This window comes from Ornithodoros turicata, chromosome 2 (assembly GCF_037126465.1).
Source record: "Ornithodoros turicata isolate Travis chromosome 2, ASM3712646v1, whole genome shotgun sequence".
NCBI classification, from domain to species: Eukaryota; Metazoa; Arthropoda; class Arachnida; order Ixodida; family Argasidae; genus Ornithodoros; species Ornithodoros turicata.
Window position 1 is genome coordinate 25,688,153 of NC_088202.1, and position 14,599 is coordinate 25,702,751.

The 14,599-nt window shown below is 47.8% G+C and overlaps 2 protein-coding genes across 3 annotated transcripts in view; both read left to right on the top strand.

The window, feature by feature from the left end:
- The first annotated feature begins 85 nt into the window (after positions 1–85).
- LOC135384421 (uncharacterized) lies at positions 86–1,249 on the top strand. Its single transcript, XM_064613623.1, has one exon. The coding sequence runs from the start codon at positions 86–88 to the stop codon at positions 1,247–1,249; it is 1,164 nt and encodes a 387-aa protein (XP_064469693.1).
- Positions 1,250–12,745: 11,496 nt separating this feature from the next.
- The window catches only part of LOC135383241 (phosphatidylinositol phosphatase PTPRQ-like), a 31,173-nt gene continuing 29,319 nt past the window's right edge, over positions 12,746–14,599 (top strand). For both annotated transcript variants that reach the window (XM_064612782.1, XM_064612783.1), the window contains exon 1: positions 12,746–12,850. In XM_064612782.1, coding sequence (XP_064468852.1) covers positions 12,761–12,850 — 90 coding nt within the window. In that variant the 5' untranslated portion in view covers positions 12,746–12,760. The remainder of the gene's footprint in view (positions 12,851–14,599) is intronic.

The window sequence follows — 14,599 nt, forward strand, 5'->3', positions numbered from 1 at the left end:
ACTCATGCACTACATATATGATAAGATAAAAGCTCCAAATCGCACTTCTTTCTTGTGACAGGTAAAATTTGAAGTCTGTAACGAGATGGATGCTCACCAGATGACGCCGTTTATCGTTGACCTCTTCCGCTCTTTCCTAACGGCCTCTCCCGTTGGGTTTCTTCCGTTCCTCCGAAGTTTGCCGCGGCGGGACGTTTTGGGGATTTTGTTGCGCGACGGGAAAAACAAGAAAAGCCGATCAAGCACGAAGTCGCGAAATCAAATCCCGTGGACGTCGCACGACCGTCCGTCGCGGGACGACGGACATTGGGATCAGTTTGGGATATCCGAGAAACGCCATGTGTTGTCTGGGGTTAGCGACCTGAATGTGCTTCCAACTGACGGAATGGATATTTCTTCACCACTGGGCTCGCGGAAAATTTTTGTGCGTGTTGTGGGCTTTTGTGGCGACAACCTGTCGATGCACGCTATTGGCGGCTTCACATGCAGTTCCAGCTGTGGCAGGGTTTGCCGATATTGTTTAACGAGGTCAAGTGAACTGGGTGAAGTCAAAAGCGAACGTCACCACATTGTACGGGATGCAAAGACACACATTGTTCAGCTAGAAGCTATACAGGTGAACCCTTGCTTGGCATCTCCGTACGGTGTCCCAGAAAAGTCCCCACTGCTGGAGTTGGAATCCTTCGACGTTATGCGCCAGCTTCCACCAGACGTAATGCACGACATATTCGAAGGCACGTTTGCTGTTATCATGCATTACACCCTCAGAGGACTCGTTGAAGATAACGTCCTAACTGCCGGAGGTATCCTGCGTGCCGATAGTTTCCCGTATGGCACCAACGACAACAAAAACAGGCCTGCGAAGATCGGCGCGTCATTTCTAAGTGATTCCAAATCCATGCGGGACTCTGCCTCTCAAAAATGTTGCCTTTTTCGTCTCATGCCTTTGATTTTCGGCCCCATCGTACCAGACGTGAACCACAAGTGGGAACTATTCCTCATCTTCCGGGAGTTGGCGGACATTATTTTGGCGGAGAAAATGACATCTGAGTGCCCCCAATATTTGGAAGACAAGATCGAAGACTGTTTCATGACGTTCTTGGCCAAGTACCCGAATGCTCGTGTGCCTCCGAAGCTCCATTACATGGTTCATTATCCGCGAGTCACCACTGAGCTTGGGCCCCTGAGGCAATATTGGTGCCTTCGATTTGAAGCAAAACACCAGTTTCTTCAAGAGTCATGCCGCTAGGGTTCACTATTACCGCAATATCCCCTGCACATTGGCAAAGAAGCATCAGCTGTTACAAAGTTACCAGTTAGGTTCCATCTTCATGGATAAACAAGTTTACAGCGACAAATCTACGCCCTGCAGAGCAAACACAGTCACACCCCTGCGCACAGCACATGTTCTGTGGCATGGTCAACATAGCGGATTCTGCCAAGGTCAAAGGTCTTGCGTATTCCAAAGGAGATATCCTTGTCATGAAAACCGGCGACGATCCGAACTTTGCGCAAGTCCAACAACTATACTTCGCTGAACGCAGGTTTTATCTTCAAGTGGAAGAGATGGTAGTGGAGACATTTTGCAGGCGCACGTTTGCGTACAAACCGCGTCGTACAGGCCACATGGCGCTAACACACCTGGAGATGAGGCTTCGTTTCAAAAGTTGGATCTATATTTTTGCGGATTCGTCGTGCCCAAATGGGAAATAATTTTCTAATTTCCTTCCCCACACTGTATCGAGTGAGTTCCTGATACCCCGTTCTGGACACAAAGACTCAATAAAAATGTTCTTTGTTTAACCTGCATTATCAAAAAGGAAGAAAAAAAAAGAGACGTCGCATGCTGCGTGCGAAGTCGTAGCATGACCTTTGCACTTAGAAGGACCTGTAGCACTATCTTCTGCACAATAGAAAGACAATGAACAGGCATCATGAAGACGCACAAGATTAGTTGTTTTAGCTCGGTGCCGTGAAAGCGGTTCTGTCGCCAAGAATCCGCGATGGCAGGCGCAACAGAGAGAAAGGCCCGGGCTACCAACAACTGGCGCTTTTCTTTACTACGTCGAGCCCATGTGCCGCTATGAACCAGCGAGTGATGCCATGTCCAAAAACTTTCGGGGCTCGGTCTTTATTCTTTACTAACAGCATAGGTAATAGAGAAAACATGTGTTGCTCCAAGCATCTGTTTACGCAGGTGGAGCATGCTTATGAGTGCAACTAACATACTGGAAATAAATTCAATATCCGGTTTGGCACAGCGTGATACAACAACTCGGGGTACAGTCTTTAGCTCACTTGAAAACAATTTTTTTTCTTATAATAGTAAAAATGGCGAAAACGCTACTGCCTTCGGGGTGTACTGTCCGTCACATATTTCACTCTCTTGAGGGAGTCATGTCGTGCTTACACTCCAAGTATACAGTGCAGAGGTGGGCACCCTCACAAGGGCTTGTGAGCATGAGGGCTCACTCACCTCACCCTCACCGCACGGATTGAGGGAGGTGAGGTGAGGGGCAACTTTTTCAGCAATTATTGAGGTAAGGTGAGTCCAGGAAAAAAATTCTTAGGACACGCTGAGGTGAGGATAGGTGAGGAAAATTTTCTGAAACAGGTTTGAGGTGAGGTGAGGAAAACTTTCTCAAAACAATTTTTGAGGTGAGGTGAGGAAAACTTTCTTAAAGTCTTTTAAGGTGGGGATTCTTTTTTCATGTGAAGTGAGGACTTTTTCATGTGTTGAGGGAAGAAAAGGAAAAATTGGGCCAAACATTTGTAGGTGATACGAGGCAAGTTGACAAAAGGTAGTGGTTAGGGATGTCTTGTTTCCTTTATTTATTTTTCCGGTGACTGTCGTAAACCGAACGACGAGAGTCGTGCACATCACTAGCAATAATCGATGCTTATTGGCTAGTCCTGACAATGGGTCTAGACGCTGGCTGCATATCCTACGAAAGTAGGGGGCCAAGTGGGGACGACAAGGGTGAAGTGATGACGTGATGCTCATAACATTATGATTCAGAAAGCTGCGCTTCGATTCGCCGGCAATACGACTGTACAGTGTGAGGTGGCCATAAACGCGAAAGAATGCACTAAACCTGACCATGAACTGTTAAGTATTCCTTGGTATACCATATTTCGTTATACCATACCTTATACCAAATATGAGAAATAAACGTGGGTTGCGCACATGGGAAGCTACCGACACGCCTTATACCTATTGCGTTGTTTCTACGCACTCCTCACCCTCCTCACACCCCTAATTAAAGTGGTTTCTGAATGCCCCTTGGAATTGTAGTATGCTATAACACCCTGAATCGAAGTGCTCTCTGGTTTCCCCTCGCACGGGCAATCTTCTGTAGCTCCCTCCATCGACGTGCTTTCTGCGTGCCATCACAAGTGGTCTCCCTGAGCTCCCGCAGTCTAAATGCTTTCTCGATTCCTGTCACAAGGGTGCTCTGCTGGCTCCCTTAACTGAAGTGCTCTATGAATTTCTCTCTCAACGGTGCCCTGCTAGCTCCGTTACTTGATGTGCTCTCTGAAGGCGCTTCACAATGGTGCTTTCTCGTAACCCCCTCCATTGAACTGCTCTGTGGATTCCCCTCGCAAGGATGCTCTGCTGGCTAACTTGTGCTAGCTCCCTCATTCGAAGCGCTCTCTCAAAGCGCCTCGCGAGGGTGCCCTGCTGTAACTCCCTCCACCGAAATGCTCGCTGGATGGCCTTCGCAACGCGGTTCTCAGAGCTCCCTCAATCGAAGTGCTCCCTTAATGCCCTTCGCAACGTGGCTCTCCGAGCTTCCTCCATTGAAGTGCTTTATTGATTCCCCTCGCAAGGGTGCTGTGCTAGCTCCCTCATTCGAAGTGCTCTCTGAAAGCGCCTCGCGAGGGTGCCCTGCTATAACTCCCCCCACCGAAGTTGCTCGCTGGATGCCCTTCGCAACGGGGTTCTCAGAGCTCCCTCCATCGAAGTGCTCCCTTAATTCCCCTCGCAACGTTGCTCTCCGAGCTTCCTCCATTGAAGTGCTCTATCGATTCCCCTTGCAAGGGTGCTGCGTTGGCTCCCCTAATCGAAGTGCTTTATGAATTCCTCTGGTAAGGGTGCCCTGCTGTAACTCCCTCCACTGAGGTACTCGCTGGATGCCCTTCGCAACGGGATTCTCAGAGCTCCCTCTATCGAAGTGCTCCCGTAATGCCCCTCGCAACGTGGCTCTCCGAGCGTCCTCCATCGAAGTGCTTTATCGATTCCCCTCGCAAGGGTGCTGCGTTGGCTCCCCTAACAGAAGTGTCCTATGGATTCCTCTGGTAAGCGTGCTGTGCTAGCTCCCTCATTCGAAGTGCTCTCTGAAAGCGCCTGGCGAGGGTGCCCCGCTGTAACTCGCTCCACCGAAGTGCGCGCTGGATGCCCTTCGCAACGGGCTTCTCAGAGCTCCCTCCATCGAAGTGCTCCCTTAATGCCCCTCGCAACGTGGCTTTCCGAGCTTCCTCCATTGAAGTGCTCTCTCGATTCCCCTCGCAAGGGTGCTACGTTCGCTCCCCTAATCAAAGTTCCGTATGAATTCCTCTCTCACTGGTGCCCTGCAAGTTGCGTTATTTGAAGCGCTCTCTGAAGGTGCCCCGCAAGGGTGCTGTCCTGTAACTTCTTCCATCGAGGTGTGTTCTGGATGCCCCTCGCAAGGGTGCTCTGTTAGCTCTCTTAGTGGAATAACCTTCTGTATTCCACTTGTAAGGGTGACTCGCTGAGTCTCTAACTGGTCTCCCCTCCACGCACTCCACTAAGCACCCTTTGGCATGGGAATCAAGGTGGCACCTCTTGGGGAGGTGGCACGATTGCACCTGTTTTAGATTATCTACAGGGAAGTCCTTTTTTGTCTTTGGACACCTTACTGAGGATTTAGAATGGGGTGTAAGAATAACACTGCTTGGATGGGGAGCGAAGTGACACCTGTGCAGGCATACAGAAATGCAGGCAGTGTCAACACAACCCCCCTCCCCTTTCGTCTGAGAGGGCGTCCGCGTATCGTTTGACTCCTTTTTGACACATTTTTTTCTTAGAGTCTACACGGATGACAGCACTACCAGTGTAGTGTAACATGTTCTCTGTAGCACATTATGCATTCAAACTACAGCCGCCGAGTAGAATGCAAGTGTCTTTGCTTTATCCCCAGAAGGACCGTCAAAGAACTTGCGTCGAGCACACTGAGAAACACTTCATAAAAACACTTCATAATATAGAAACACTTCATAATTGTGAAATCAATGTACAGAATGAACGCCACTTTATTACTTGATGACTCACCTGAGCAAATTTAGGCGGTGTATCCTCGCCGGTACGGTCGGTAAGCCGCAATTGCAACAAACTGCCATGACCGCTGCGGCGACTCTTTTTGGGTAGAGTAAGATGGCGGCCGGTGGCAGCGCGCTCGGGCTCTCTATCCGCGATCAAGCATTTTATAATCGAGATCAGCGAGTTAGGTTAATGCCGTCTATAGCTGTCTATAAAATGCGATCATACCAAGGAAGCGCTACAAGCTCTTTACATCCTGCGGGCGGGTGTGGTCTAGGATAGCCTGGCACCGTGTCTTCGTTCGGCCTGACCCTGCCGGACTCCACCGTAAACCCAAGCAGGCCAATGCGGTTTGTCGCCAACTGCATCTTTCGAGGATTAACCGTCAACCCAGCAGCTTGCATGCGCCCCAACCCCACTTGAAGGGGTGAAAGGTGTTCTGGAATGAGCTTGAAAAAATTGCTACGTCATCCATGTAAGCCATGGTAAAGTTGCCCTTCGCGTCGTCGAGCACGCCCTCCATAATTTGCTGGAAACTAGCCGAGAAACTGGTCTGTCCGAACGAAAGCCGCATGACCTCAAACAGTCCCCTATGACGTCATCAGGTGCTCTGCGAGTATCTGCAGGAATCTTCGACTGCAGTTCAAGATTGTAAACACACGGGCTGATGCCAACGTGTACATGATGTAGTCTATAAGGGGAAATGAATAGGAATCTCTCACCGTCACCTCGCTCAGCCGGCGATAGTCCACGCACAACCTTACAGTTCCATCTTCCTCCGGAGTGAGCACCACCGGAAAGACCCACGGGCTGCGCGTGGGTCTCACAGCACCCGCCTTGATCATTTCATCCAGCCCACCACCAAGCAACTCGCGCTTGTGGACGCTATGCGGGCGCGGGTTGCATCTCCAAGGCCTTGCGTCGCCGGTTTCTATACGGTGTTCCAAGACATCGGTCAAACGCGGTTTTCCGTAAATACCCAGGAAAAGGGTAGCAATGCTTGCTCCAGCATTTCTCGTGGCTCTGAGGTCGCAGACCCTCGTCGCTCTCGTCGCAGACCCTCGCCTAAGGCATCAGCTGCAACCACAGGTGTTCCGTATTCTGGCCCTTGCTGCTATCCAACAGGCAGTGATGATCCAGCGCCGGGAAACGCTCCAACGGCTTGCTACTTCGGTTCATCGCTGTTGCCAATCGATTCCCGGTTTCGCTTTGAGGAGTCGTCCTGAGTTCTTTCACCACTCGGGCGTCGGTCCGCACAAGGGGTTGTCCACTCCAGGAATGGGTAGAAGGTACTAACATGTTCATGTGATGTAGTTGTTACATATTAGATACAAAAGAACACGAGGGACGAAGATTTGACGCTACAACTCCTTACTGACAACTGACAGAAATGTAGAAGGTACCGCTGCATGCATGCTGGCAGCTTCCACGACGTAGGTCCACGACGAGTCCCATTCGGATAATGAAGTCGCGTCCCGTGATTATTGCTCCTGCCAGTCCAGGAAGGTAACGAAAGCGTTCTCTGACCCCATGTCCCTCAGTAAGGTAAGGGGTACCACGCCACCGACAGGTACAACCGCATCAGAGACGAGCCTTAGGCCAGTCCTGGTCGTCCGTAACGAGATGTTCGGCTCCCGGCACCAATCGTGGATGGTGTAACCGAGCTGCTGCGGTATGCACCAGACCTGCAACGCCTTTGCCCATAGCGCGCACCACAATAATCGGTCCAATCTTGCAAATGTCATCTTCCAATCGGCACGCAAGCGGGACCGAGGCCACTGTACTATCAGCAAAGATCGCACGGTTAGAAGTAACTTGCCTCTTAACAGCCCAAGCAGCAAAATGCACTGAAAGTCGAGTGCAATAGGGGTGGACGGGTAGGTGGAAGGCCTTGAACAGACTCGTAAAACCAAGGAGCATTGATAAGACACATACCGTCCACCCCTATTGCACTCGACTTTCAGTACATTGTGCTGCTTGGGAGTGTTTGCGCCGGCCGACGACGTGATAATCGTACCGTGATGTTACACGTCAGGTTTATCTGCGTAGTGTGGCGACATGTTGCACGTGCCGCAGGGTACGACTGCGGATAATTTGGACCACCTGGGGATCTTTTGATGTGCGTCGGAAATCTCCGACACACGGTGCTGGAAGCAATGTTTACCTCCCCCACATTGCTACCGTCCTCGGCCGGGGTCGAACCCATGATCTAGAGCTCAGCAAGGCAGCACGTTACCGGCTGAGCTACCGAGGACAGTCGGCCGACGACGGGACTGCATAATCTGCGGTTACCGCCGTCGGCTCCCGAGTTTTCCGGGGCTTTGTTCGGGGGTGACCGAAGTACGATGCGGGCAGTCTCGCCGGATGTGTCCGTGCTCCCTACAATCGTAACAACGCGGCCTCGTGACGTGGAGTGCATTCAAGCGCGGCTGGATCGTTACCTGAGACCGGACGTTCAGCGACGCTCGTTACCGGTTGAAGTTTATCAGCAAGCCTCGCTCGGTTCCTTTGTTCGTGCGTAAAAGGATCAAGTGAGCGGTACAAAGAACCTGCTGACGCTCCGCTACGTGTCCTGCAGATCGGCGGGACTGCAACTCCGTTGCGTGTGCCAGTCCGCCCCACGCAAAACTAGGCCCAAAAGACAACACCGATCTATAAGGCGGGCGGTACCGCAATTCAGCTAAGATGTCGGCATGAATACTGCGAGCTTCTTGAGCTGAATCAGGCAGGGAAGTAAAGCTTCGACTACGCAAATATGACTTAAACCGAGGCTGGCACTGTCGGATAGCGCATGTTACCGTCTATTTTTCTTCTGCAAGTGGGTCCGCTCTCCGATACAGTCACTGAATCGCCCGAATATATTTTAAAAGGCGCTCCTCACTATGCGTTCGGGCTGCAAGCTCTTCGCGCATACACATTACATAGTATTGGGGGAGGAACCCTTCCCGAAACAGCTGCTGATACGCTTATAGAGAAGAATGGGTGCTGGGGCCTACGCCACAAAGCAACTAAGCTTACCAGTACTGCGGGAAGTCATTGAGAGCCTTCGCCAGTGCAACAACTGTCAGCTTTTTCAACGAAACCGCGGTTTTGTCGAAGGAGGGGGATAGATGTAAAAGGCATTTGAAAGAGACTGTGGAGATAACACATGACTGTCAACCTGATGAACTCAAAATTCGAGAGACTGTCCACAGCGCGACTGGGAGATTTCACATTAATTTCGTGCATTCGGAATATTGAACAGCAGAGTTGTTGCAGACCACGTGTAATTTTCTAATTCCACATAATACTTTCAGAGCACATTTGTTCATAGCACAGCCGTAGCGCTGCGCTTCGTCACAATTCGGGAACATCTTCCGGAACAGCGGGCCCACATGGTCGCTTACGCTCAGCGGCAGGTTGTGCTCAACCAAAAAAGCCCGTGAAAAGGCACTCATGCGTATGAGACTGTTCTTGCAGTAGTCTCGGAGAACACTATCCATACTTCTCTGTTTTTCTTGAGCCAGGAGGTAGTCCTGGTGCTTCGTAGAAGCTATGCGCGCCTTGGTGTCATTCTTGCCTCCATGCGATACACTGACATCGCATGCGCACGTTATACCTAATCCAAATTTATCGGCTTTTCTGGACGAAACGCAGCATGGAAAATCTGTCATTCACTTCCAAGTATTCTTTCTGTTTGAAGAGCGCCATCGCTGGAAACGAAACTACCGTGCGAGACTGAACTGACCATAGCGCGTCTTCTCGAGAAACACGAACATAGTGAGACACGTGATCTGCTGCGACCTCCAGCTCCAGCCGTGGATGGTCATGCGGCTCGCTATTTCCCTTTCGCGGGAATTCCCCAGTTTTCCTCGACACACTATTCCCCAGACACGTCTGTCAGGCTCTCCGATTTTCCAGGAATACGTTTGGGCTGGTTTTAAAGGAAAATGGTGAAAAAAGAAAGAAAAACAAGGCCCCCAAACCCTAATTTTCCGGGAGACTGGAGTGCTCGTCCGTACAATTATGGATATCGAATGAAATTCGGGGGTCTCCCAGATATTCCGTGATACTTGGCAGGTATGAGATAACGCAAGCCAGGGACTGTGTAAATCCCCAAGAACACAGACGGTCCCGATGACAGTGTCATCATGTCCTCGTCCTACGATATGTATTTCCAGTATGTCCTGAGGATGACACTCGAGGATTGTCCGTGAAGGGTCACTCCCGTACATCCTGTGACAGTCCTGGTAGGTAACTCTCGAGATGAGAAATGCCACCAGGCTTGTTCAATTTTTCTGCTAAGACTCTGCAAATATTGAGTGACACATTTGTTTTGCTTTCTGGGCCGATCCTAGCCCTTCTAGATTTCTGTCTTTTCAAATCTCCGAGCTCATTCCCGTTATGGAAAGTACTACACTTTATGCGGCAGTTTGTCAATATGAATTGAGGGTAATCAATCAGTGAAACAGAAGTTCTGATGACTGAGTGTGGTTTCTGACGAAAAGAAATGATGTAAAATAAAACGATGCCAGATTATGTCCCGCTGTGTCATCACACTCTCCTACATCGGTCCTTGATGACCTCCTAGGGACAACCAAAAGGATATTGTAAGGACATCTGAGAGTCCCATTTTAACAAATAAGGGATACCCTGAGGACTGATTTCGCCCTCCCGCGGACGTCCTGCTTGTCCCCGTGTGATAACCGTCGGATATCCGGGGGACGAGAGTGTGTTCTTAGGGATAGGCCATCGTTTCTTCTTCTCGTTCCCCTCCAGGAGTTGTTGGGTATTGAGGACGCTTGTTATTAAACCCTTTACTGTGTTTCATAACGTCTTCGTGTCTGCCCACATGTTCCGTGTCTCTCGGTTTTTCGTTCTTTAATTATTGGACCACCTGCCTCCCAATAGGCTCCTTGCATCCGGGTGTCCGTATATAAGAACAATTCTGATTGCTATTACCGGGGGGTTGAACTGCCGCACAATCAGCGGTGAGGTGTTGTTTGCTGACATGCCTGTTTCTTTTATGCCGTATTTACTTTGATGCATTATTAATTCATATCTCGTTATGCTACACTGAAAAAGACCGGATACAGTCCGTAATCTCCGTGCTAGACTGATTGACATGCTAAACTGAGTCAGAACTTTTGATATGAACCAAAGCATGTCAATGACATGCAGGCACGTGGAAGACACAGCTAGTGTTCTTGTTTCTTTGTGATGAGGCTTATCTCGAGGACTACTCATGGTTACGGATATCCTTATTGTTATTTTTTGGATGATGCACTTCCATTGTTGTCAGAAACCCCCAGCATTGTCACAATGAAACCAAGCACCGCAATGTGCTGAATGTCGAGTGCAATGGGGGTGGACGATATGTGTCTTGTCAATGTTATTTAGTCTCACGGATCTGTTCAAGGCCTTCCACATGCCCGTCCACGCCCATTGCACTCGACTTTCAGTACATTGTGCTGCTTGGGTATCAATGTCGAGCTGGTGGTGGTGGTGGTGATGGTGAAAGAGCTTGCCGTTGTCGGCCTCACGTATGTGGGCAGCGTCACGACTGACGCCCTGGGGAAATGTGCGTCCTGGGCCGACTTCTAGGGGAACTGTGCCGACATGTATCTGAAAGCGTCTGAGGAAAACCCAGGAAAAACCCAAGACAGCACAGCCGGCACCGGTATTCGAACCCGGGTACCTTCTCGGCCTTTTGGCTAAGATCAAAGTGTGGTATCAATGTCGAGCTAATTCAGCCGGTAGGAATAGGTTGTCCAATTGAAAGAGTTAAACTGCATATTACCCGATAGCTCTACACACAAACTGGGACATCTTCGAGCACCAAATTACCGGTATTAGCTTCAATCATAAGATGCCTTGTATACATATGACACACAAACCACCAGAGCAAAGTGAATGAAAACCTTTATTTTGTTGTGTGTCCATGGCAGTGAAATCGATAAAACCCCAGAGCAGGGCTACACTTAAAAGACGATACATGACACTGTTGTGACACTGTACGTGACACTGTTCTGTTGCAGCAAGCAGAGACACAGCTCTGACAGCACAGCTGAAAGTGCTGTGCCTGTGTCGTCTTTTAGGTGTCGCCCTTCACTGTTTGTTTTATCGAGTTTAATGTCACAAAAAACATCCCAATTTATAACCCTGTCCATAACAGCTCTTGCCAGCAAGTTTCGGCGAGGTATAAACCGGAAAACGCAGAAAGTGAAACGATATTCTCGTCACCGATATACAGAAAATGATACATATCGTCAACACCATATACAAAATGATACATATCGTCACCAGTATATACAAAATGATGCATATCGTCATCAGTATATGTAAAATGATACGAAGGGACACTTTATTAGATCTAAATCACCAAAGCGAAACAACGAAGAACGCCAAATGGTTAGAACATTAGGGCAATGCATCGCTGAACATGTCATGACCATCATGCATAGGCAGTGATGGCCACTAACTACTTCTACAGTAGCTTAACTATAACTACTAACTACTTTGCAATGGAGTAGTTTAACTAGTAGTTCAACTACTTTTCAGTGGAGATAGCTAAAACTACTTCTTTAACTACTGCAATGCAGTTTAACTACATCTATAACTACTTAACGTTGTCCATCAACACCAATCCCATTCTATAGCGTTCTTAGACACCTAAATATGAATCACAAGCAGTTATAAAAGCGAAGATTTAGTACACATGCACGGCACAATTGCTCTGTACTTCCGTTCTCATCAAACAAGTAGCTCGAGGTAAAAATTGGAAGCACAATAGTGCCGTAAAGCTTGCGGCAAAATCGGAAGTAGTTGGCGCCTGCAGTAACCTAACTACTGTAGTTAACTACTCGAAATAGTAGTTTATCTAGTAGTTGCAGACTACATTTCTCCAAGTAGTTGATAACTACTTTTTAACTACAATCAAGTAGTTTAACTAGTAGTTTAACTACATCTAGTTAACTACTGGCCGTCACTGTGCATAGGGGTTACCCAAACGTTGTAAACCAGGCGATGGACATGAGTACATTGTGCATGAACTAGATTACATGAGACTAGTCTCATAAAGCGTCCGCACGTTGCTGGACACAAACATATCGTGCTAAAGTCTTGGATGAAGTAGGTTCGAATCCTACCACCAGCTGTACCGCATGAGGTTTTAACTGCATTTTACGGATATTTTCCAGACGAATGTCCGTACAGTTTCCCCTGAAGTCGGCCGAGGACACACAATAAACCCGCTGTCCCCCACTATTCCTGCTGTCTCCTCACCGCGTCTGTACGCCGCTCAAGGCCCCAGTCGCCTCGTGGAGCTAACACCATTATTGACGCACAACCTATTCAGTAAAGAACGCCATTATTGTTTTCTGATTGTATTGTTAATTCACTGCTATCGTAGAAGATATATGTGGAAGCCAGGTGATATGTGTACTTGGAGATACCGTATGAGAATGGTTGTCTCGGGGAATAAAAGCTCATTCGCGGCACATGCGTCCGGCAAGAATAATTAACGGCACTGCGAGAGATATGGGAAACAAGGCTAACCTCCTCAATATCTCTGCGCTGTTCTTGTGCGTGGTAAGTAAATTTAGTTTCTTAGTATACTCATCGTTATATGCGGCTGCGTTAAGGTGAACAAAAGGTGAACGTATATTATACGTTGTAATGACGCTATGTTCTCCATTTGTGTGCTGAAACAAAACATGTAACGTCCACGTTGCACGTGAGGTATGTTTTCTGCCATGAGAATAGGGCCGGAAAACGGATAATGACGGTGTCTAGTTCTGCTTTGCGGTACAAACGAAGAAGTTTCAATAATTGTCCTCTGATTTCATTTTGAGGCATCAAAACATGATGGCCAAATAGTGCACAGATCGCTGTTGCATGTTTCCCCAATACCTTCAATTCCTTTTCTACTGATTATGCACTCATTCTTCAGCACGATCCCCCACCCGATTTCACGGAGTGCCGTTTCGCCTGCTGGCCGAGCACTGAATTTGATTGGCGGCCAATTAATGCGCATGGTCTAAATTCCAAATTACGCAAATTGCGTCTTTGCAGTGGATCTGGATTCAGCTTGATTCCTATTTCTGAAAAGGGACTTCGATGTGAAATGAATCAGTTTTCTCAGGAAGGATTTGGAGTTCTATTGAAGTTTATTATATATATATACACATATATAGACTACAAGTAATGAAGAGACTTCGGGACTTGGGAGGCCGTATAAGGGTTAAAAACACCTCCTGGTCCCGTTGAAGGCAGCGCTGACTGCCGAAACGTCGACCCCTAACTGTAAATCTATTTCTAGTACCCCCTTAATTATGAATGTAATAAAAGTAGCAAGTGTTTTTAACCTTTATACGGCCTCCCAAGTCTCTTCGTTACTTGTTGTCTATTTGTTTTCACGTCCATCTGTACCCAGTTATACATTTATATATATACAGTATATATATATATATATATATATATATATATCGCTCCATCGCTTCATATATATATATATCGTTCCATCATCGCCGATCAGGGCTGATGTTGAAGATGTCCCGTCGGTTCGAAAGTGCTGAAGTAACAGGAAAAAATATTTTTAAGTGTATTCCGTATGGAGGGAGCCGGGCAACCTGGCATAGGCTATCTGCATGTGTGAAAGTAAAATGTAGTGTCTTGAAGTAAAGTAAGTAAAAAGTAAATGTAGTGTAAAATGGCGTGCATGTATGTATTTCGTTTACTTTTGACAAATCTGGGACAATCGCGCCATCATTCGAACTGCCATGAGCATTTTCACATGACGCGTTTGCTTCTTTCCCTTGCACAACATGACGGTATAAACAACGAAGACTGGAATTTGCCACTTTAACCCTGGGATAAGACACGTGACAATTGCACATTTGGACGCATCTGACGAAAGACGTGGATTAGTGGCGTATACTAGTCTTATAATCTAGGAAAGGAAATTTCACGGGCTGTCGAATGATGTCAATCTGAGTGCTGAGGAACGAACCGTTGCGCAGGTACGCGGTCTAAAATGTTGCCTTTTTCTGGAGCCTGTCACGTTCACATTTTTCTAAAAAATGAACTGTACGTAGCAAAGATGTTTAGGGCCTTAGTCACCTATGCGCCAATAAAACACGAATCATCATGTAGCACAAATGTGTAAGTAACGTGACCGTGAGACATTAACCTCTTCTATGATATATATATATATATATATATATATATATATACAGGGTGTCCACGCTAAGTGTGAACAAATTTTGTAAAAATATATATAACACTTTTTCCAAGATGAAATCAATTGCAATATAGCATATGCTAAAGGGCACTCCCTAG

What these genes read in the sequence shown, in the direction of transcription:
- LOC135384421 (XM_064613623.1), top strand. Translation starts at nt 86, where the DNA reads ATGGATGCTCACCAGATGACGCCGTTTATCGTTGACCTCTTCCGCTCT.